A 24,405-nucleotide genomic window follows, 5' to 3' on the forward strand; every position below is an offset into this window, starting at 1 on the left:
CACTATACAAAACAAATGTAAACAGGTAATCGCACTTACTATATAGAACACCTGTAAACAGGTAATCACACTTACTACACATAACACATGTAAACAGGTAATCACACTTACTATATAGAACACCTGTAAACAGGTAATCACACTTACTACACAAAACACATGTAAACAGGTAATCACACTTACTATATATATAAAACACCTGTAAATAGGTAATTACACTTACTACACAAAACACATGTAAACAGGTAATCACACTTACTACACAAAACACATGTAAACAGGTAATCACACTTACTACACAAAACACATGTAAACAGGTAATCACACTTACCATACAGAACATCTATAAACAGGTAATCACACTTACTACACAGAACATCTGTAAATACATGTTATCACACTTACTATACAGAACATCTATAAACAGGTATTCACATTTACTACCAATAACACATGTGAACAGATAATCACACTTACTACACAGAAGGTCTGGAAATACATGTTATCCCATTTACTACATTGAACATCTATAAACATGTATTCACACTTACTACACAACTCCCCTGTTAACACAGATTACACTAATACTTCACAGAACACCTGTAAACAGGAAATCACACTTACTACACAAAACACATGTAAACAGGCAATCACACTTACCATACAGAACATCTATAAACAGGTAATCACACTTACTACACAGAACATCTGGAAATACATGTTATCCCATTTACTACATTGAACATCTATAAACAGGTATTCACACTTACTACACAACACCCCTGTTAACACAGATTACACTAATACTTCACAGAACACCTGTAAACAGGAAATCACACTTACTACATGTATACTGAACACCTGTAAACAGGAATTCACACTTACTACACAAAACACATGTAAACAAGTGATCATACTTACTATACAGAACACCTGTAAGCAGGTTATCACTCTTACTACACAGAACACCTGTAGACAGGTAATCACACCTACTACACAGAACACCTGTAAACAGGTAATCACACTTACTATGAAGAACATCTGTAAACAGTTAATCATTCTTACTACACAAAATACCTGTAAACAAGTTATCACTCTTACTACACAGAACACCTGTAAACAGGTTATCACACTTACTAGACAGAACATCTGTAAATAAGTGATCACACTTACTACACAGAACTCCTGTAAACAGGTTATCACACTTACTATACAGAACATCTGTAAACAGATAATCATTCTAACTAGACAGAACACCTGTAAACAAGTTATCACACTTACTACACAAAACACCTGTAAACAAGTGATCACACTTACTATACAAAACACCTGTAAACAGGTTATCACACTTACTATACAAAACACTGTAAACAAGTGATCACACTTATTACACAGAACACCTGTAAACAGGTTATCACACTTACTATACAGAACATCTGTTAACAGGAAATCACACTTACTACATGTATACTGAACACCTGTAAACAGGAATTCACACTTACTACACAAAACACATGTAAACAAGTGATCACACTTACTATACAAAACACATGCAAACAAGTGATCACACTTACTATACAAAACACATGAAAACAAGTGATCACACTTACTATACAAAACACTGTAAACAGGTTATCACACTTACTATTCAAAATTCCTGAAAACACAGGTTATCACACTTACTATACAGAACACATGCAAACAAGTGATCACACTTACTATACAGAACATCTGTAGACAAGTGATCACACTTACTATACACAACACATGTAAACAGGTAATCTCATTTACTATTCAAAACATGTAAACAAGCCTATCATATATATGGTATCTTACACAGAATACCTGTAGACACTTTCCAATAATTTCTGGACATATTGCCTGTGTACTTACATTTTCTGAACAACCATTGTCGTCTTTGTACTTTGTCTCGATGTAGATTGAAAAGAGTGGCATAAATGAGCACTGCAAGATAACGTAAGTGGATCACATTGCAAGATTTGTTTCATTAGATACTGTAATTGACATTCATCACTCCACCCCAAGAGCAGGAACCTGTAAACTCAATTAAGGCACCTTACTACGTTTGACATCAAAGTCTCTAAATCTCAATGCTAATAAACCCCATTTAATTGGCTTTGAGCATATTAGCTTATCATAACGTATGTTAACAATCACCTGTTCGTAACAGAATGAATTAACAAGTTTTATTTTTACTCTCACGCCACACATATACGTGCGTAACAAGAGGTCACATAATACATAGTATACATTGATGGACATAGTACTCACATAATATAACACATGATACAATTTATACAATAACAACCCATTTCAATAATTCTTTTAGCTAACTTATTTTAGATATTAAGTAGCTTCATTACTCTTTGTATAGATTTACTTACTTTTGTTAAGAGTACCTTGTTACATATTGAGAACATTCCTTTCATTTTGATATAAGTTGGGTTGACATAATAATATTTGGTATATAAAGTTGTCTAAGAGCTACAACAGATACATTAGTACATTGGTAGAAGTAGTGGTATTCGTCCCCAACACAGTTATTACATAGGGGACCTAACCTTTCCTCGCGTGGGACTTTATTCCATCTTCCTGTTTCTATAGGAAATTTTATATTTGATGTTCTAAATTTACATATTACTTTCGTTCATTACGATTTAGCTTTAAAAGATATGGTACAATATTAAACTGAAATTTGAATAAGGAGTAAACTTGCCCTCGCGAGGAGGTTTCAACATCATAAAACCAACTTTGAATGAATTGATTGCATAATCTCTGCTTAATGATATTTTTCAAGCATTGTCTATTAATTGTACAAGATATTTGGAAAGTCCATAAATTATTCAATCCAGTATTGTTTAAAATATCTTGTATATACGTTAACCATTTAAAACTTAATAAAGAATTCTGGTGCAAATTGTACATTAACTGATACTTTACACTAGATAACTTCCATCCACCCGTTATAAGCTTATGCCAGAACAAAACCATTCTAACACTAATTTCAATTTCTAGGGGATACCTTCTTAACTCATCATATACCATATAATTTGGGGTGCTCTTCTGAATGTTAAGAATTTCCTTACAAAACTGTAAATGTATTTTTTCGATACTTTTTGTATTTTCATAACCCCAGATTTCACATCCATATAATAAAATAGGTGACACAAGTGCATCAAATAATTTCATTTGAAGATCTACAGGAATAGAAATATTTCTAATCTTAATATACAATGCATATAAAGCTTTTTTTGCTTGCTCTGTTAGTTTACTTTTGGCTTTTGTAAAAATACCATTGTAGTTTAATATTATTCCAAGATATGTGTACGAATATTGTATTTCTAAAATCTCATTATTTAACCTAAAGTGATGGTCTCTTTTACTTTTACTTTTTTCAAAAATCAAAACTTGAGTTTTTTGGGTATTAACTGTTGATTTCCATATATTAAAATAATTTTGGAATTCATTCAATGCGTTCTGTAGGCCATCTGGTGTTTCTGACAAAAGCACTGTATCATCAGCATATAATATAATGAACAATTTTAAGTACAAACCTAAATTTTGATCACTAAGAAAATACACTTCATTCAAACAAGAAACATTAAATCAGGAAATCCTCTAAATCGTTAAGAAAGAGGGAAAACAAAAATCGCGATAAGTTTTCTCCTTGTTTTACCCCGACATTGCACATGAAAAAGTTGGATGTATCATTACCATTAATTACGCATTATTTGGTATTTTGATATAAATTATAAAGGACTTTAAATATTTTGCCCGTAATGTTGCTATTTTGTAATTTTCTCCACAAGCCTGTTTGCCACACCGTATCAAAGGCCTTTTTAAAATCAACGAATGAACAATATAACTTTTTACCCTTTGAAAAATATAAAAGAAATTAGGGAATGCAATATAAAAATGTTTTCAGTAGTGGAATATCCCTTTCGAAATCCCGCTTGGGCGGAGGATATCAGGTTTATCTTATCAGATAATTTTGTTACTCTTCCATTAATTATAGAGGTAAATACTTTTCGCAAGCATGACACCAGAGTTATCGCCCTATAATTATCCGGATCGCCCTGGTTACCTTTATTTTCGTATATAGGTTTAATAATACCAACTGTCCATTCTTGGGGTATTAATCCAGTGTTGAGAATGATGTTGAAAAAAATCTATATATAAAGGCAAAAACTGATTGAGAGTATTTTTTATATATTCATTCCGTATTTCATCGATTCCGCTCGCTTTATTATTTTTTAAGCTTTCTATCGATCGAATAAATTCCGTTTCGGTAATTGCAGCATTGAGATCTTCAGAGACTTCATCGTTATATAATTATCAATATCTTGTAGAAGTCCTTCATTATTATCTTCCTCATAGTTAGCTGAATTTAATTTTTTTAAATAGTTATATAGTTCGTTTATTGGTATATTAGCTTTTGACGATTTGGGTTTACCCGAAAACCTATTTAGAATATTCCATAGGAATTTCTGACTCTCCTTTACTGATTCTCTTATTTTTTTCTTTTCCATGTTGAATGTATAGGTTTTGTATGCTTTATTTACCTCTTTCCTGTAATTACGACTTTTCCTTTTCAAGGCGTGCTTGTTAATATCATTTTTTAGTTTACAATAGTTCTGTTTGACTTTGTGAAATTCTTTTCGAAGCTTTTTACAATTTGATGTAAACCATGGTTTGTTATTTTCATGAATGTTTCGGTGGTAAACAGATTTGCGACCGAATGACTGTTTGGCGGACGTAGTAAATATATCTGTGATATTCTTAGTTACATCATTAATTTCTGCATTAGTTATTTGGTCGGTTTCCTTAGCTTTCAAATTTTTAACATACTCGTTCAGCGTAGCAAGTCTATTACTGGGTATCATGATCATCTGCAATAAGATTAGTAAACAAATTACTTAATTGATCCTTCCATTTCACGTAACCACCGTTTTTGTCGGTTGCATAAGGATTTTTGTATAGAGTATGTATGAGTACAGACACCCCTTCGAACTTAAATTCAATACAACTATGAACATCGGATAATAGTGGATTAAAATCAACAACCTCAAATTATGTTACTACTTTGAATAAGTCGGCAGTAAGTAACAAATAATCAATAAGAGACGAGCCATTACCATTTGCTATATATAGTCCTTAATGGTTCGGGTCAACTTGATATTTCACACTTGTCTGATACGGCGGCTAATAAACGACAAGGACATTACTAGATTCCCCAGCAGTCAAACAATACTAGACGGTCACAAATCAGAGGTATAGCAATTGCAAATATCATATAATTTTTATGTGATTTTTGGAGTAATAGTTGGAGACAAAACAAAAACATGCAGTTACNTTACGAGATATCACTGATGGTTGTTGCGACACACAGATGTGTGTGTGTGTGGTCGTGTGTAAAGGGGCGGGGCGTAGTATGGTAATACACAGTGGCCTGAGTGGCCCGTGTACCACGGGTAGTGCGTGATTTACCTGAGGTTTCAGGTGAGCTGTACAAGGTGTACAGGTGTAGTGTCATTCGAGCTGTGGCAGCCAGTGTATACGCTTGTGAAGAAAGATTTTTGCTGTCTGAGTATGAGTGATGGAGAAGAGGACCCCCATACGGTCAATTCTGGTGCGGGTCGGGGCTCAACTCCTCCCGACGGTACCAGTACTGCTGGGGGCGACGCTATTGGGGCGTTTTCGCTGTTCAGGACGTACCTGGACAGTAAGTTAAACAGTCTGAAGGCAGAAATGTTCGTCGGGGACACTGAGCAAAGGAAGGCCAAGTCAGATAAGTCTGTTAAATTCAAGTCACCAGGAAACAAGGTACAGTTTCAGTTTAATGAGGAACTGGAGACGGACGTGGGCAGGCTCCAACGTAAATTAGATAATCGTGATTTGGACGGGTGTGTCGAGTTGGCGGCAGACCTGAAACGTAAAATATACAAACGTAATAAATTGATCCGCTTGGCGGATAAGTCACCAGCTGGGTGGCAGACTGTAAAGGAATATATTTCGGACGATTTGGCGTCTGACAGTGAGGATGAGAAAAGGATCCGTCAGGCAGAGAACAGGGCCCTCAGGAGTATCAAACAGAAGAATGAATCTCGGAAGCGGATTTCTACTGCTGCTTTCAATCTTGGTAGCAATTCCGGTGCACGTAACGGTTCCATGGATACCAGCAGCCTCGGGTTCAGCACCTTTTCGGGGGTCCTACAGAGTCAACGTTCCCCGCACCGCAGGCCCTGCAGACCAGTGCTTTCATGTGGTGGATTCGGGCATTGGCGGAGGGACTGTGGGAAATACAGGCAGGGCGGGGCCCGTCATCAACAACAGCAGCAGCAGCCAGGGGGTTCAAAATGAGGACGGCAATCCGGGCATACATGATAAGTATTCTTCTCCTTCCCTGTATGACATTAAGGAGCTGAGCGCACACAAACAGTTCTTTGAATATAAAAGTAACAGCTCTGTTTCATCTGTTAAAGGTAGATTAAAACTCCATATACAGTTCTGGAAGGATATGCATGCACCTGAAAATATTGTTAGTACAATTGAAAAAGGCTATGTAATACCTTTCATTTCGACACCTCCCAGAATGTATTCTAATGATAATAAATCAGCATTGTCGGAGGCGGAGTTTGTCACGCAGGCTATTGATGATTTGGTGGCTAATAGGTGTGTCATAACGGTACCTTTTGTGCCGCATGTAGTCAATCCATTGAGTGTGGCGGTCAGTAGTTCTGGTAAGAAAAGGCTCATCTTAGATCTTAGACAGGGGAATGTGCATGTCTGGAAAGCAAAGGTTAAGTTTGAGGATTGGAAGGTCGCATTAGACTATTTTGAACGTGGGTGTTTTATGTTTAAGTTTGATCTGAAATCAGGATATCATCACATAGATATTTCCAGCGGTCAACAATCTTTTCTTGGATTTTTCTGGAAGGGGCAGTACTACTGCTTTAGTGTCCTTCCCTTTGGCTTAAGCTCCGCGCCAAGTACGTTCACTAAAGTACTTAGACCTTTGGTTAAGCATTGGAGGTGGTGTGGAATTAATATAGTTCTGTACTTAGATGATGGGTTAGGTTCTAGTACTGATAAGTCTATATGTAGACAGCATAGTGACTATGTCAGGGATACACTAGATCGAGCAGGTTTTTTGGTTAACACAGAAAAGTCTGTATGGGATCCATGCCAGAGCATGACGTGGTTAGGCCTTAATTGGAACTCGTATGATTTTAGTCTTTCTGTTCCTCAGAATAGAGTTGGTAAGCTTACAACGGGTATAGACACTATTTTGGATACCTTACCGTTTATCACTGCTAGACAGTTAGCTAAAGTCACAGGGTTAGTGATGTCCTTCAAACCAGTTATAGGGGAATTATGTAGCCTTATGACTAGACACTCCCTTATGTTTATAGTGAACTCGAGTTCTTGGGATGGGACTGTTAAGGTAAATTGTGACCCTTTCATATCGGAGTTAGTGTATTGGCGAGAGCGTGTTTCCTCCCTAAATGTCAGGTGTTTAGCCAGTTATAGTGTTTCGTCCGTTGTCATGTTTTCAGACGCCAGTGCTTATGCCTGTGGGGCTTACTCTGTAGAATTTGATAATAGAATTTTCCATAAAATGTGGACTGAAGATGAGATATCTCGCAGTTCCACCTGGAGGAAGATGAAGGCTATTGCATTAGCGCTACATTCATTTGTGTCAGTACTTAAGGGCAGGCAAGTTAAATGGTTAACGGACAGTTTGAACTGTGTGTCTATAGTAACTAAAGGTAGCATGAAGAATGATTTACACGCGATCGCNTATTATTCCAAGATATGTGTACGAATCTTGTATTTCTAAAATCTCATTATTTAACGTAAAGTGATGGTCTCTTTTACTTTTTCTTTTTTCAAAAATCAAAACTTTAGTTTTTTGGGTATTAACTGTTAATTTCCATATATTACAATAATTTTGGAATTCATTCAATGCGTTCTGTAGGCCATCTGGTGTTTCTGACAAAAGCACTGTATCATCAGCATATAATATAATAAACAATTTTAAGTACAAACCTAAATTTTGATCACTAAGAGCATACACTTCTAGATCCTCTAGATCGTTAAGAAAGAGGGAAAACAAAAATGGCAATAAGTTTTCTCCTTGTTTTACCCCGACATTGCAAATGAAAAAGTTGGATGTATCATTACCATTAATTACGCATGATTTGGTATTTTGATATAAATTATAAAGGACTTTAAATATTTTGCCCGTAATGTTACTATTTTGTAATTTTCTCCACAAGCCTGTTCGCCACACCGTATCAAAGGCCTTTTTAAAATCAACGAATGAACAATATAACTTTTTACCCTTTGAAAAATATAAAAAAAAATAGGAAATGCAATATAAAAATGTTTTCAGTAGTGGAATATCCCTTTCGAAATCCCGCTTGGGCGGAGGATATCAGGTTTATCTTATCAGATAATTTTGTTAGTCTACCATTAATTATAGAGGTAAATACTTTTCCCAAGCAATTGACACCAGAGTTATCGCCCTATAATTATCCGGATCGCCTTGGTTACCTTTATTTTTGTACATAGGTTTAATAATACCAACTGTCCATTCTTGGGGTATTAACCCAGTGTTGAGAATGATGTTGAAAAAATCTATATATAAAGGCAAAAACTGATTGAGAGTATTTTTTATATATTCATTCCGTATTTCATCGATTCCGCTCGCTTTATTATTTTTTAAGCTTTCTATCGATCGAATAATTTCCGTTTCGGTAATTGCAGCATTGAGATCTTCAGAGACTTCATCGTTATATAATTATCAATATCTTGTAGAAGTCCTTCATTATTATCTTCCTCATAGCTAGCTGAATTTATTTTTTTTAAATAGTTATAGAGTTCGTTTATTGGTATATTAGCTTTTGACGATTTTGGTTTACCCGAAAACCTATTAAGAATATTCCATAGGAATTTTGGACTCTCCTTTACTGATTCTCTTATTTTCTTTTCCATGTTGAATGTATAGGTTTTGTATGCTTTATTTACCTCTTTCCTGTAATTACGACTTTTCCTTTTCAATGCGTGCTTGTTAATATCATTTTTTAATTTACGATAGTTCTGTTTGGCTTTGTAAAATTCTTTTCGAAGCTTTTTACAATTTGATGTAAACCATGGTTTGTTATTTTCATGAATGTTTCCGTGGTAAACAGATTTGCGACCGAATGACTGGTTGGCGGACGTAGTAAATATATCTGTGATATTTTTAGTTACATCATTAATTTCTGCATTAGTTATTTGGTCGGTTTCCTTAGCTTTCGAATTTTTAACATACTCGTTCAGCGTAGCAAGTTTATTACTGGGTATCATGATCATCTGCAATAAGATTAGTAAACGAATTACTTAATTGATCCTTCCATTTCACGTAACCACCGTTTTTGTCGGTTGCATAAGGATTTTCATATAGAGTATGTATGAGTTCAGACGCCCCTTCGAACTTAAATTCAATACAACTATGAACATCGGATAATAGTGGATTAAAATCAACAACCTCAAAATATGTTACTACACGGCGGCTAATAAACGACAAGGACATTACTAGATTTCCCAGCAGTCAAACAATACTAGACGGTCACAAATCAGAGGTATACCAATTGCAAATATCATATAATTTTTATGTGATTTTTGGAGTAATAGTTGGAGACAAAACAAAAACATGCAGTTACTTAATTTGTATATAGAATTATAATTTTAACTCAATAACCCAAACTATGTAATATGAAGTGTCCAATGTGACATATTCACATATTCCTTTGGTATAAAACATTGGTTATTTATCTCAGAACAATCTACATACCACTTTTGTTACAGTAAATATTATATTATATTTGACTTTAGTACTCAACTATTCACACTGAACAATGCAACATTCTACTTTATGACTCCAATCCATACATTAGATNCATTGAGTGGATATCCAGAAATAACAATGTACGGGCCGATGAGATAAGTAAAATAATAGACGTGGATGATTGGTGCGTGTCTACAGAATTTTTCGAATTCATGGACTCTTTATGGGGACAGTACACTGTGGACAGATTCGCTAATGTGGACAATGCAAAATTAGCCCGGTATAATTCCAAGTTCTGGAATCCCGGCACCGAGGGGGTGGACGCATTTGCGAGGCATTGGGGAGAGGAAAATAATTGGCTTGTTCCTCCTATTAAACTTATTATTAGGACGATTAGGCACAGTATAGTATCCCAGTCCTGTGGCACCCTTATAGTACCAAAGTGGCCGTCAGCACCTTTTTGGACTTTCCTTTTTAGTAGTGAGTTCCAGTACAGAGACTATGTGAAGGAAGTGATAGAGTTCCACGAGACTGATAGAATTTTTGAGAGGTGTGCTAATAAGAACTCGCTTTTTGACTCTGAGCGTTTTGTAGGCACCGTGCTCGCAGTGAGGTTACAAGGATAGCATTATAATGTGCAGTCGCGTTGTTTGTTGTTATCGTTTAGATTAAACTTATTGAAATGATTTTGCGTACTTGTCATGTGTTAGCTACTTGTATATCGCCTCTGTTTAGACGGGTGATGTCTGAGTCGGGGTCATGGAGTACTGTTTGTATTGATGTTTACATTCTGACGTCACTAGACACCCATTAGGGTAGGGCAAGGTCACAGTTTGTTGTGACCGACATACGCACGTGTACACATTGTGGCGAGTCGGTCAGGCAGAACGAGTTGACGATTATTAACGACATGGGCGTGACACGATAGGTCGGTCCAATGGTCATTAGTGTAGGTTGTATACCTACCTGTCATGACAAGGCCGGTGCTAGGAGCATGCGAGCGAGGTCATCCCCTTTGGGGCAGTGAGCGCATGTGGCATGCTAGGCCAGTGCGTCACGTGATGTAAATTCATCTGTACAGATGGTAATCAGTAGATACACATACGTACATGGTACATCTATGTAGTTTGATGGATTTTTGGACGTTAGACGGCCATATTGATATGACGTTAGTAGTATGCATGTTGTATTTATGTTGTTTTGTAACGTATACGACTTTCAGACGTGTTTAAACTTGGACGTTGGGTCAACATGGAAACCAGGAATGACGGATTGCTGCCTTTCGTTAGTGATTTACAGAGGGTGATCACAGCTTCTAAGGCCGTTAACACACAGAAATTGTATGGTCTCGGATTCAAACATTGGTTTTCTTTGGCGAATTCGTTTAATTGTAAGGTGTTACCTGCTTCGGAGTTGAACGTAAGTTTGTATTTAGTATCCATCATACAATCCAGTAGTAGTATGGCTAAGTTAGATCAGGCAATTTATTCTATAGGTTGGGCTCATCAACTCGCAGGCTTTCCTAATCCCTGTAGTTCAGACTTGGTTAAAATGGTCAGGGCAGGCGGTGCGCGTTTGTTGGGTCCGAGACCAAATAAAAAAGATCCCATTACACCTGACATTTTAAGGCAGCTTGTTACGTCGTTCGCTAACGATTCGTGTTCTCTCTCTGACATCAGAATAGTGCCTATGTGTTTAGTCGGGTTCGCTGGTTTTCTTAGATTTGCTGAGTTAGTGGGTATCAAGAGGTCGGACATTGGGTTTTCTGATCAGTTTATGACAGTGTATATACCTAGAAGCAAGACCGATAAAGCTGGTGCTGGGGCTAGTGTAGTCATCGCAAAAACATTTACTGATTTGTGTCCTGTGGCGATGCTCAAGCGATATCTCGTACAAGCCCAGATCCACGACAACTCGTCAGATTATATTTTCCGACAAATTTCGTTCTGCAAAAGTTCTAAGGCATTTAAGCTGCGTGATTCAGGTCCACTGTCCTATACCACAGTCCGGGAGTTATTGTTAGAAAAACTTAGTATGTTAGGGTTAGACAAGAAAAGGTTCGGGATGCATAGTTTAAGGTCAGGTGGGGCAACGGCAAGTGCAAAGACAGGAACTATACCTGACCGGGTGTTCAAGAAGCATGGCCGATGGAAATCTGATGCAGCTAAAGACGGCTACATGCATGAGGACTTGGACGAAATGATGTCCGTCACTAGACAGCTGGGTGAGAATCTGGTTTACATTCCTTAGCCCGTTCTTTGTATTCGAAAGCGTATGCTGCGGTCAGCGATATTCTATTTCAGTGTTGATAAATGATTTATGTTCGTTTGAATCGGTGAATTAGGACATAATTATATTTATCAATGTTATGGNGTAATGAGATTAAGTCGCCTTCAAGCATCAACTAGTGAAATATGTTGTACAGTCTACTTAGCAACACTGTGTGGTGACCTCTATCACCTCTTCGCTGATTTATGAACATATTCCCTTTCCTTGTCATTTGGTCTTTAAATTCATCGCGGCATCAGGCACGTGTGAAATATCAAGTTGACCCCAACCGTTAAGGAATGTTTATAGCACTTGTAGTTGTATTGTGTACATGTACAGTTTTTAAAAAGTGTACATGTACACAAATGTGTCAGATGGTAGTTGTATTGTGTACATGTACAANGACGGGTCAAGAGTGAAGACCGGTGTATGGACCAAGTCGATGGAACATCTAAAGGGGACAAGATCGCGAGAAATTTGAAAGTATGTGTAATAAATTCAAAAATTAAAGCGTATGCTGCGGTCAGCGATATTCTATTTCAGTGTTGAGTTGTAATTGATAAATGATTTATGTTCGTTTGAATCGGTGAATTAGGACATAACCCAAAATATGTAATATGAAGTGTCCCATGTGACATATTCACATATTCCTTTGGTTACTTATCTCAGAAAAATCTACATACAACTTTTGTTACAGTAAGTATTATATTATATTTGACTTTAGCACTCAACTATTCACACGTCACTGAACAATGCAACGTTCTACTTTATGACTCCAATCCATACATTAGGTAAAGCCCACATAGATATGCATATAACGATGGTTTATGTCTGTTACATTTCTTTCAAATTAAAAATAGGACATAAGATCAATCAACATACAAAGAAAAGATTAAGAAAATTAATCACTTGATAATTACTAAAGTCAAACTTTTCTAGTTTATCCATTTTCAGGTAATGAGATTAAGTCGCCTTCAAGCATCAACTAGTGAAATATTTTGTACAGTCTACGTAGCAACAATGTGTGGTGACCTCTATCGCCTCTTCGCTGATTTATGAACATATTCCCTTTCCTTGTCGTTTGGTCTTTAAATTCATCGCCACATCAGGCACGTGTGAAATATCAAGTTGACCCCAACCGTTAAGGAATGTTTATAGCACTTGTAGTTGTATTGTGTACAATGTACAATTTTAAAAAGTGTACATGTACACAAATGTGTTAGATTGTAGTTGTATTGTGTACATGTACAATTTTAAAAAGTGTACATGTATATAAATGTCTTATATTGTAGTTGTTTTGTGTCGGCTACTATCGGCCATCGTATCATACTGCTACGTTTGACTTTGTCCTTTCAAACGAAGATTGTCATTTCAGATCTGTGCATAATTACTTTCTGAGAAATAGTGATCACAAATTATCAATAGAACATGGAGTTCTACAGGGTGGAACAATACATGCCCTTCCCATGCCAATCTGATGACATACATGTATATAAAATTCTACTTGATGCATAATTGTATCTTAATGTATGAAAATATGGAAATGTAGGTGGGAGAAACAAGTTTGTACTCTATTACTCAGTAAAATTTAGAACTAATTTTGGAATGTGGGGAAAGGAGAACACATTATGTACTTGACCAACAGAAGCTGACGGTTTGACAAGCCTACAATATAACATATAAGGACAGACAAGGAACAGACAATAGACAATGTTGAACAACACACCATCTGATGATGGCAGGCTAAAAATAGTAGATAACACATCAAAACTCATGGAGTAGAATTCAGAAAAAAGCAATATTATTACAATATTTTACTTTAATCCGGTATTGGTACGTTGTAAGATATCTCAGCAGACACAGGAAATGTACAATGTTAGGCCGCACTTAAATCAAGTACAAATATATAATATACTCACAGTGTATTCTGATAGCCAAGTAGTTCAGCACAACATGGAAATGAACAAAATAATGTAGATGAATATATTGATTATTTTACTGCTATTATGGTTGCCATACATACAGGTTCTAGTAATACTATCATAACCTCAAATGACAGTTTCATCTGGTGGGCAACTAGCTGCGGGAACGCTAGCTTCTATGTCCGTCTTTTTTTAAAATTTAATTTATATTTTTATCGGACCATAGATAACAATAAAATAAAAAAAATTGGACATAGAAGGTACGATTCCTGCAACTAGTTGGCAACCACTTCCATATACAATACACAAACCGGTCTATTTTGACGCCATGACATTTTTGCAATTATTGCTATAAAGTGGGCAACAGAAGCAAATTTTCAAAACATGATACAACCTCATCCCTAGAGATACTTGCATATAAAATTTGGCAACTACATGGTAACATGAGATACCGCCGACAAAGTGATGATCACAAACAGACTGACCGACTGACAGTACTGGTGGTTGACTAACAAGCATGGTAATATTGTTGTTATGCAAATGGTACAAAAAAATGCTTCTGAATAAAATGTTTTCATTATGGTAGAATCAAGGTAAATTGTTCCAAGTAACTGCCATGATTTGAATAATTGTTTCCATTACTTTTGCAGGATATGTTTGTTGTTATGGTTTAGCAAGGGTTAGTTTTTGTTAATATTCCAAGTGCCTATCAACACACTGTAGGTACGACCCAAGAGGTTCCATCTCAGCATCATTCTAGCTAAGTAGAACATATGCTCTAAAGCAATACAGCCAATGTGTGTTTATTTTGATCTCAAGAGGTATCTTTACTTTCGTCTGGATTTAGACTACATCGGTATGTTTACAAGGGATTTCATGCATTCAGCTAAGAAGCCCTGATACCGCTGGTATATTAACCAAACCTAAAGGATCAGACACATTGGAAGTAAGTTTAACAAGATGGCACCAAATTTCCCAGACAGTAAATTGAAATGTAAACTTGAACACGTGAAACTTGACAGATTTTTTTTTTTTTAAATCCAAAAACTTCACTAAATTATTGACAGAACATTCACAAATATTGGCTTCTTCAGTAAAAACAGGTGCATATTGAGACACAAACATTTCAATGTTTACAAACCTGTTATAGTGTAGGGATAATAGTTCCAGGCCTTCTCTGTTATGTAGAAAATCCTTGGAATGAGAGATCGGATCCAGGTTGGTAAACGACTGAAAAAATATAAACATAAATAAAACAGATGTTTATATTTTTATATTGAATATTACTTTTTGAGTTGACTATTAATTGTGATGTTTAAATGAAAAGTATCAAGTACAAATATAATAACCATCCAACAAGGTAAATGAAATATACATGTACCCAGGTTTATTTTATAAGTGGTTCCTCCAATGGTAACAAAACTTGTACATCTGTGAACTGGTGTTGACATACAAAGCCTGGGTCAAACTTTGTACTTTGTATGGTAATTCATTCTTAAATTATTATCAGGGCAAACACAACAAAGCAAAGCTTACATATTTTAGCAATTGTGACCTTGACCTCTGGCAGACCACCTAATGACTGATGGGTCTTTTCACCAACACAGTCAACTCAAACAACGACCGTGACCGCTGGTTTACCATGCCCAAAAGCAATACGCTTATACGCGATCACTGGGGCAATCCGGATCCACACACCATATTTGACCTTTTTTATCATTCGTTCTCAAGTTATCATCTGGACAAGCCCAACCAAGCAGAATTCTAATTTTAGCAACAGTGACCTTAACCTCTGGGAAACCACATTAAAATTCAAATAGGGTACTGTTCTTTGCATCCATTTGGGAAACTCACACACAAGATTATCATCAGGACAAGCCCAACCAAGTACAATTCTGCTTTTAGTAATGGTGACCTTGACTTCTGGCGCCATAGGGTTCTTCACCTCCCCTAGGGCAACCCACTCACCAAGATTGAAGTTTGTAGAGGAAAACACTAAAATCAATAGGGATCTCGCATCTATAACGGCAACCCATATACCAAGATTGAAGTTTGTTTGATCAATCGTTATAAAGTTATCATTTGGACAATAACTACTGACAGACCCCACATGATGGCTATATATCACTGAATTGTCATGGGTACATGTAACAATGTGAATCTTCCATTGGCATGGACAACAAAGTAAATCAATCAGTTAAATGGGTGTTATTGTAAATCCTCAATTGACATGGGTTATATTGTAAATACTCCATTGACATGTGTAACATTGTAAATACTCCATTGACATGTGTAACATTGTAAATCCTCCATTGACATGAATTACAATGTCAATCCTCCATTGACATGGGTAACATTGTAAATACTCCCTTGACATTAATTACAATGTAAATACTTCCTTGACATGAATTACATTGTAAATACTTAATTGACATGGGTAACATTGTAAATCCACCATTGACATGAATTACACTGTAAATACTCCATTGACCTGGGTTACATTGGAAATACTCCATTGACATTGGTTACATTGTAAATCCTCCCTTGACATTAATTACAATGTAAATGCTCCATTGCCATGAGTTATCATTTGTAAAACCTCCATTGATATGAATTACAATGTAAATCTACCATTGACATGGGTTACATTGTAAATCCTCCATTGATATGGTTTTTTTTGTAAAACCTCCATTGACATGAATTACAATGTAAAACCTTCATTGACATGAATTATAATGTAAATCCACCATTGACATGGGTTTCATTGTAAATCCTCCATTGACATTGGTAACATTGTAAATCATCCATTGTCATGGGTTACAATGTTAATCCTCCATTGTCATGAATTACACTGTAAATACTCTCTTGACATTAATTACACTGTAAATACTCCCTTGACATGAATTACAATGTAAATCCTCCATTGACCTGGGTTACATTGTAAATACTCCATTGACATGGGTTATCTTTTGTAAAACCTCCATTGACATGGGTTACATTGTCAATACTCTATTGACATGGGTAACATTGTAAATCCACAATTGACATGAATTACACTGTAAATACTCTCTTGACATTAATTACAATGTAAATACTCCATTGACATGGGTTATCTTTTGTAAAACTCAATTGACATGGCTTATCTTTTGTAAAACCTCCATTGACATGGGTTACATTGTAAATCCTCCATTGACATGGGTTATTTTTTGTAAAACCTCCATTGCCATGAATTACAATGTAAATCCACCATTGACATGGGTTACATTGTAAATCCTCCATTGATATGGGTTTTTTTCTGTAAAACCTCCATATACATGAATTACAATGTTAATCCACCATTGACATGGGTTTCATTGTAAATACTCCATTGACATTGGTAACATTTTAAATCCCCCCTTGACATGAATCACAATGTAAATCCTCCATTCACATTTATTACAATGTAAATACTCTCTTCACATTGGTAACATTATAAAACCTCCATTGACATGGGTTACATTATAAAACCTCCATTTATATGGGTAACATTGTAAATCATCCATTGACATGGGTTATATTGTAAATACTCCATTGACATGAATTACAATGTAAATACTCTATTGACATGGGTAACATTGTAAAACCTGCATTGACATGGGTTACATTGTAAATTCTCCATTGACATTGGTAACATTGTAAATACTCCCTTGACATGGGTTATATTGTAAATCCTCCATTGACATAAATTACAATGTAAATACTCTATTGACATGGGTAACATTGTAAATACTCCATTGACATTGGTAACATTCTAAATACTCCCTAGACATGGGTTATATTGTAAATACTCCCTTGACATAAATTACAATGCAAATCCTCTATTGCCATGGGTAACATTGTAAATTCTCCCTTGACATTAATTACAATGTAAATTCTCTATTGACATGGGTATCATTGTAAAACCTGCATTGGCATGGGTTACATTGTTAATACTCCATTGACATGTGTAACATTGTAAATCCACCATTGACATGAATTACTGTAAATCCTCCATTGACATGAATTACACTGTAAATACTCTCTTGACATTAATTACAATGTAAATACTCCATTGACATGGGTTATATTTTGTAAATCCTCAATTGACATGGGTTATATTGTAAATACTCCATTGACATGTGTAACATTGTAAATACTCCATTGACATGTGTAACATTGTAAATCCTCCATTGACATGAATTACAATGTCAATCCTCCATTGACATGGGTAACATTGTAAATACTCCCTTGACATTAATTACAATGTAAATACTTCCTTGACATGAATTACATTGTAAATACTTAATTGACATGGGTAACATTGTAAATCCACCATTGACATGAATTACACTGTAAATACTCCATTGACCTGGGTTACATTGGAAATACTCCATTGACATTGGTTACATTGTAAATCCTCCCTTGACATTAATTACAATGTAAATGCTCCATTGCCATGAGTTATCATTTGTAAAACCTCCATTGATATGAATTACAATGTAAATCTACCATTGACATGGGTTACATTGTAAATCCTCCATTGATATGTTTTTTTTTGTAAAACCTCCATTGACATGAATTACAATGTAAAACCTTCATTGACATGAATTATAATGTAAATCCACCATTGACATGGGTTTCATTGTAAATCCTCCATTGACATTGGTAACATTGTAAATCATCCATTGTCATGGGTTACAATGTTAATCCTCCATTGTCATGAATTACACTGTAAATACTCTCTTGACATTAATTACACTGTAAATACTCCCTTGACATGAATTANTTGACATGAATTACGATGTAAATACTCTATTGACATGGGTAACATTGTAAATCCTCCATTGACATGTGTAACATTGTAAATACTCCATTGACATAGGTTATATTGTAAATCCTCCATTGTCATGAATTACAATGTAAATACTCTATTGACATGGGTAACCTTGTAAATCCTCTTTTGACATGAATTACGATGTAAATACTCTATTGACATGTGTAACATTGTAAATACTCTATTGACATGTGTAACATTGTAAATACTCCATTGACATGTGTAACATTGTAAATACTCCATTGACATGTGTAACATTGTAAATCCTCCATTGACATGAATTACGATGTAAATACTCTATTGACATGGGTAACATTGTAAATCCTCCATTGACATGTGTAACATTGTAAATCCTCCATTGACATGAATTACGATGTAAATACTCTATTGACATGGGTAACATTGTGAATCCTCCATTGACATGAGTAACATTGTAAATACTCCATTGACATGGGTTATATTGTAAATCCTCCATTGTCATGAATTACAATGTAAATACTCTATTGACATGGGTAACCTTGTAAATCCTCTTTTGACATGAATTACGATGTAAATACTCTATTGACATGGGTAACATTGTGAATCCTCCATTGAGTAACATTGTAAATACTCCATTGACATGTGTAACATTGTAAATACTCCATTGACATGAATTACGATGTAAATACTCTATTGACATGGGTAACCTTGTTAATCCTCCATTGACATGTGTAACATTGTAAATACTCCATTGACATGTGTAACATTGTAAATCCTCCATTGACATGAATTACGATGTAAATACTCTATTGACATGGGTAACATTGTAAATCCTCCATTGACATGTGTAACATTGTAAATACTCCATTGACATGTGTAACATTGTAAATCCTCCATTGACATGAATTACGATGTAAATACTCTATTGACATGGGTAGCATTGTAAATCCTCCATTGACATGTGTAACATTGTAAATACTCCATTGACATGGGTTATATTGTAAATCCTCCATTGTCATGAATTACTATGTAAATCCTCTATTCACATGGGTAACAATTTAAGCGTTTATTGACAATGGGTAACAATGTAAATGGTTTAAAACATGATTCAGAATGTAAATCTTCCATTGACATGGGGAACAATTGAACCATTCATTAACATTGGTAATGGGGTTTATTGACATGGGTAACAATTTTAGTGTTTATTGACAATGGGCAACAATTTAAAATGTTAAATGACATGAGTTAGAATGTAAATCTTCCAATGACATGGGAAAAATACAATGTAGAATGCTTAATGAAAGGACTTAGAATGTACAATGTAAAATGTTAATATTTTTCCTAGTAGGTCAAACAAAATAGATCAATGGAAATTAACATAAAAATGAGAAAAATACATAGACCATTTGGGAAAACAATTAATTCATATAATGTGTCTGCTTCCATAGTTCACAGTACACATATATATATAACTGGTGGACGGCAGCTGTTAATCATATGATCTTTGTCATTTTCCAGGAATTGGAATACTGAAAGTGATACTTACCAGAGGAGGGAGGGTCAATATAAGTATCAGATGTTATACCAGGAAATCAATACATAGACAACAGCTATCAAAACCTGTATCATTCACTGCGGTGCTACCACTAATGATTTCTCTATAAATATACATCTATCACAATCTGGGCAGGATTGGTATATAAAGTATTGAGAGAAATTTCTTCCTTAGAATTGATTAAAAAGAAGAAAAAAATCTCCATCTGAAGTGGGTGTACTGAATTTGGACTGGTGTAAAAAATCTCCATCTGAAGTGGGTGTACTGAATTTGGACTGGTGTAAGTCTGAATTATCAATCAATTTACCTATAAACCATGACAATTCAAACTATTACATACAGATATACATAAAGTATTACATGCAAGTCCAAGATATTTATTGTTTTAGCAAGTCATTACTTTGTTACATTTGTTGTTCTTTTAAAGCTATTTCAAATCATATATATTAATTTTAAGAGTGGTGATTTGTTTTCTTACAGGAATTTTAAGCCTATTTGGCCTGTATGTCACACTTTCATCTTTTAAATTTGTTTTCTGAACTAGAAGTTGAAATATTGCTCTAGTTTATGAACTTGGGTTGCCATCTAAAAATTCCTATAAACACAAAGAATTTTAAATGACGTAATGCAAGACAGATTAACCACCTGTTAAAAACTGTTCAGTGGTATAGAATAGTCCAGATAAGTAGTACAACTGTTTGACATTTGACCCCTTCCTTCAGCCTTGAACTTGGGGAAACAGACCAACCAAACCTTGAACTAGATATACTGTCCAGCCATGATGTGTCCATCGACAAATATCATTAGCAAGGTCAATCGTTTAGAATTATAACCCAGACAAAAGACTAGTGCAATCCTCTACATCCCACAAACTCACCTACTGGACTATAACAGTGAAGGTTGAGGCGGATATAGGCTTTTGAGAGCTTTAGATAGCATTTCCTGTTAATATCCTGCTGTAGACTACAATAGTACATGAATGCAGGTCTCTTAGCTGTACATTCTGTATACGTATGACAGTTGTATTATAGTATGTAAGTTTATGAATCATGTTTCGTATCTTATTTAATTTGTCTGTGTTGTGTTGATGATCAAAACATAACAACAACAAAATACATATATTTGTTTAACAATGAAATGAAAATCAAAACAGTGCATCATGAAAGATCGAAGATAATAAAAGATATCGATTTACAAACTTAATCAAAACTTTTCCCCTTAATATATATATACCTCTCTCTCAACACTTACCTCCTCTTCCTACTTTTACCTCCCCTCCCTACACTTGCCTGGTATCTACCCTGTCTACATTTACCTCCCTTATCTATACTTTCTCCCCTCTAAACATTTACTTCCTCTCTCTAAACTTATCTACCCATTTACCTAGAGTACTCCCCCCTCCTTCCTCCTCTAGTCTACTCCCCCCTAACCAGTTTTTATCACAACTTTCCTGTCTTCACTAACCCGTTCTTTCTATACTAATGTAGTGGCATTGGACTAAATTGATTGCTGGTGACTGAAGAAGTTCAATTGGTGTCCCTCTAGGGTTAGGAGGACACTGGTTCAAATCCCAGTCGGTCCATTGCATTTTTTGCACCTCTCTACCGTTTCCATACAAACCTCAACTCTCTACAACTTCCCTCAAACCTCCCCTCTTTATACCTACCTACACCCCCCTCCTTTACAACTTCCCTCAAACCTCCCCTCTCTACACCTACCTACACCTCCCTCCTTTACAACTTCCCTCAAAGCTCCCCTCTCTACACCTACCTACACCTCCCTCCTTTACTACTTCCCTCAAAGCTTCCCTCTCTACACCTACCTACACCTCCCTCCTTTACTACTTCCCTCAAAGCTTCCCTCTCTACACCTACCTACACCTCCCTCCTTTACTACTTCCCTCAAAGCTTCCCTCTCTACACCTACCTACACCTCCCTCCTTTACTACTTCCCTCAAAGCTTCCCTCTCTACACCTACCTACACCTCCCTCCTTTACTACTTCCGTCAAAGCTCCCCTCTCCACACCTACCTACACCTCCTTCCTTTACTACTTCCCTCAAAGCTTCCCTCTCTACACCTACCTACACCTCCCTCCTTTACTACTTCCTTCAAACCTCCCCTTCTCTACACCTCCCTCCTTTATTACTTCACTCAAAGCTCCCCTCTCCACACCTACCTACACCTCCCTCCTTTACTACTTCCCTCAATCCTCCCCTCTCTACACCTACCTACACCTCCCTCCTTCACAACTTCCCTCAATTCTCCCCTCTCTACACCTACCTAAGCCTCCCTCCTTTACAACTTCCCTCAAACCTCCACTCTCTACACCTACCTACACCTCCCTACACCTCCCTCCTTTACTATTTCCCTCAAACCTCCACTCTCTACACCTACCTACACCTCCCTCCTTTACTACTTCCCTCAATCCTCCACTCTCTACACCTACCTACTCCTCCCTCCTTTACTACTTCCCTCAATCCTCCCCTCTCTACCCCTACCTACACCTCCCTACACCTCCCTCCTTTACTACTTCCCCCAATCCTCCACTCTCTACACCTACCTACTCCTCCCTCCTTTACTACTTCCCTCAATCCTCCACTCTCTACCCCTACCTACACCTCCCTCCTTTACTAATTCCCTCAAAGCTCCCCTCTCTACACCTCCCTACCCCTCCCTCCTTCACAACTTCCCTCAATTCTCCCCTCTCTACACCTACCTATGCCTTCCTCCTTTACAACATCCCTCAAACCTCCACTCTCTACACCTACCTACACCTACCTACACCTCCCTCCTTTACTACTTCCCTCAAACCTCATCTCTCTACACCTACCTACACCTCCCTCCTTTACTACTTCCCTCAATCCTCCCCTCTCTACACCTACCTATGCCCATCCTCCTTTACAACTTGCCTCAAAGCTCCCCTCTCTACACCTACCTGTGCCTTCCTCCTTTACTACTTCCCTCAAACCTCCACTCTCTACACCTACCTACACCTTCCTCCTTTACTACTTCCCTCAAACCTCCACTCTCTACACCTACCTACACCTCCCTCCTTTACTACTTCCCTCAATCCTCCCCTCTCTACACCTACCTATGCCCATCCTCCTTTACAACTTGCCTCAAAGCTCCCCTCTCTACACCTACCTACACCTTCCTCCTTCACAACTTCCCTCAATCCTCCCCTCTCTACACCTACCTATGCCCATCCTCCTTTACAACTTCCCTCAAAGCTCCCCTCTCTACACCTACCTACACCTTCCTCCTTCATAAGTTCCCTCTACAACTTAAGGTGGCTCCACACTTTCGCAATTAATCAGCAAAATTCGTTGAAACTTTCATATAATTGTTATGCAACTATGTCGAGTTGATTTTATGAAAATCTAAACATTCCGATAGTTTGGGGAATTTTTTGGAAAAAATACCAAAAAATTGAATTTTCGTCAATTCTAATATTTTCCGGGTTTTTTTTGTGTGTGGCATTGTTCGGAACAATAACAACAATAATAAAATGAAAAGAAGCATTTCTAATTAACCCTACAAATATTTTATTTATCGCAAAATATGTAACACATGTTACACAAAGTGTTTTTTATTGAATTTGTACGGATAAAAGTGATTATCTACAAGCTAAAAGCACCCAGGACACAAAGTTCTATACATATAGAGTGGGAAATTGAACAAAATATACACAATGGCTTTATAATTAATTTATTTTACATTTTACAATCACTTTGATCCGGGTGAGAGTTATCTTCCTTGAAAAAAATCGGAACTTTTTGCAGAGGGGTGACATTTACACAATGACAGTTGTCTCTGTTTACATATAACAAAAATGATGGAAATAAATCAAAAATATGATATCAAAATTATCAATTTATTGTTCTTTAATGGAACCAAATTACCCTCAGTCATGTACACTTTGGACATCATTCCACAGTCCGCTAACTCACGGTATATTTATAATTACATGTCAGA

The 24,405-nt window shown here is 36.3% G+C and overlaps 1 protein-coding gene across 1 annotated transcript in view; it reads right to left on the reverse strand.

Moving 5' to 3' along the window:
• Positions 1-576: 576 nt before the first annotated feature.
• LOC110454607 (cytoplasmic phosphatidylinositol transfer protein 1-like) overlaps positions 577-24,405 on the reverse strand; it is a 34,392-nt gene continuing 10,563 nt past the window's right edge. Inside the window, exons 3-8 of the mRNA XM_021504218.1 lie at positions 15,185-15,273; positions 14,041-14,048; positions 1,894-1,965; positions 1,461-1,478; positions 922-1,005; positions 577-600 (exon numbers count right to left, since the gene is read on the reverse strand). Coding sequence (XP_021359893.1) covers positions 577-600; positions 922-1,005; positions 1,461-1,478; positions 1,894-1,965; positions 14,041-14,048; positions 15,185-15,273 — 295 coding nt within the window. The remainder of the gene's footprint in view (positions 601-921; positions 1,006-1,460; positions 1,479-1,893; positions 1,966-14,040; positions 14,049-15,184; positions 15,274-24,405) is intronic.

The sequence above is a fragment of the Mizuhopecten yessoensis genome, unplaced genomic scaffold (assembly GCF_002113885.1).
Source record: "Mizuhopecten yessoensis strain PY_sf001 unplaced genomic scaffold, ASM211388v2 scaffold7939, whole genome shotgun sequence".
Classification (NCBI taxonomy): Eukaryota; Metazoa; Mollusca; class Bivalvia; order Pectinida; family Pectinidae; genus Mizuhopecten; species Mizuhopecten yessoensis.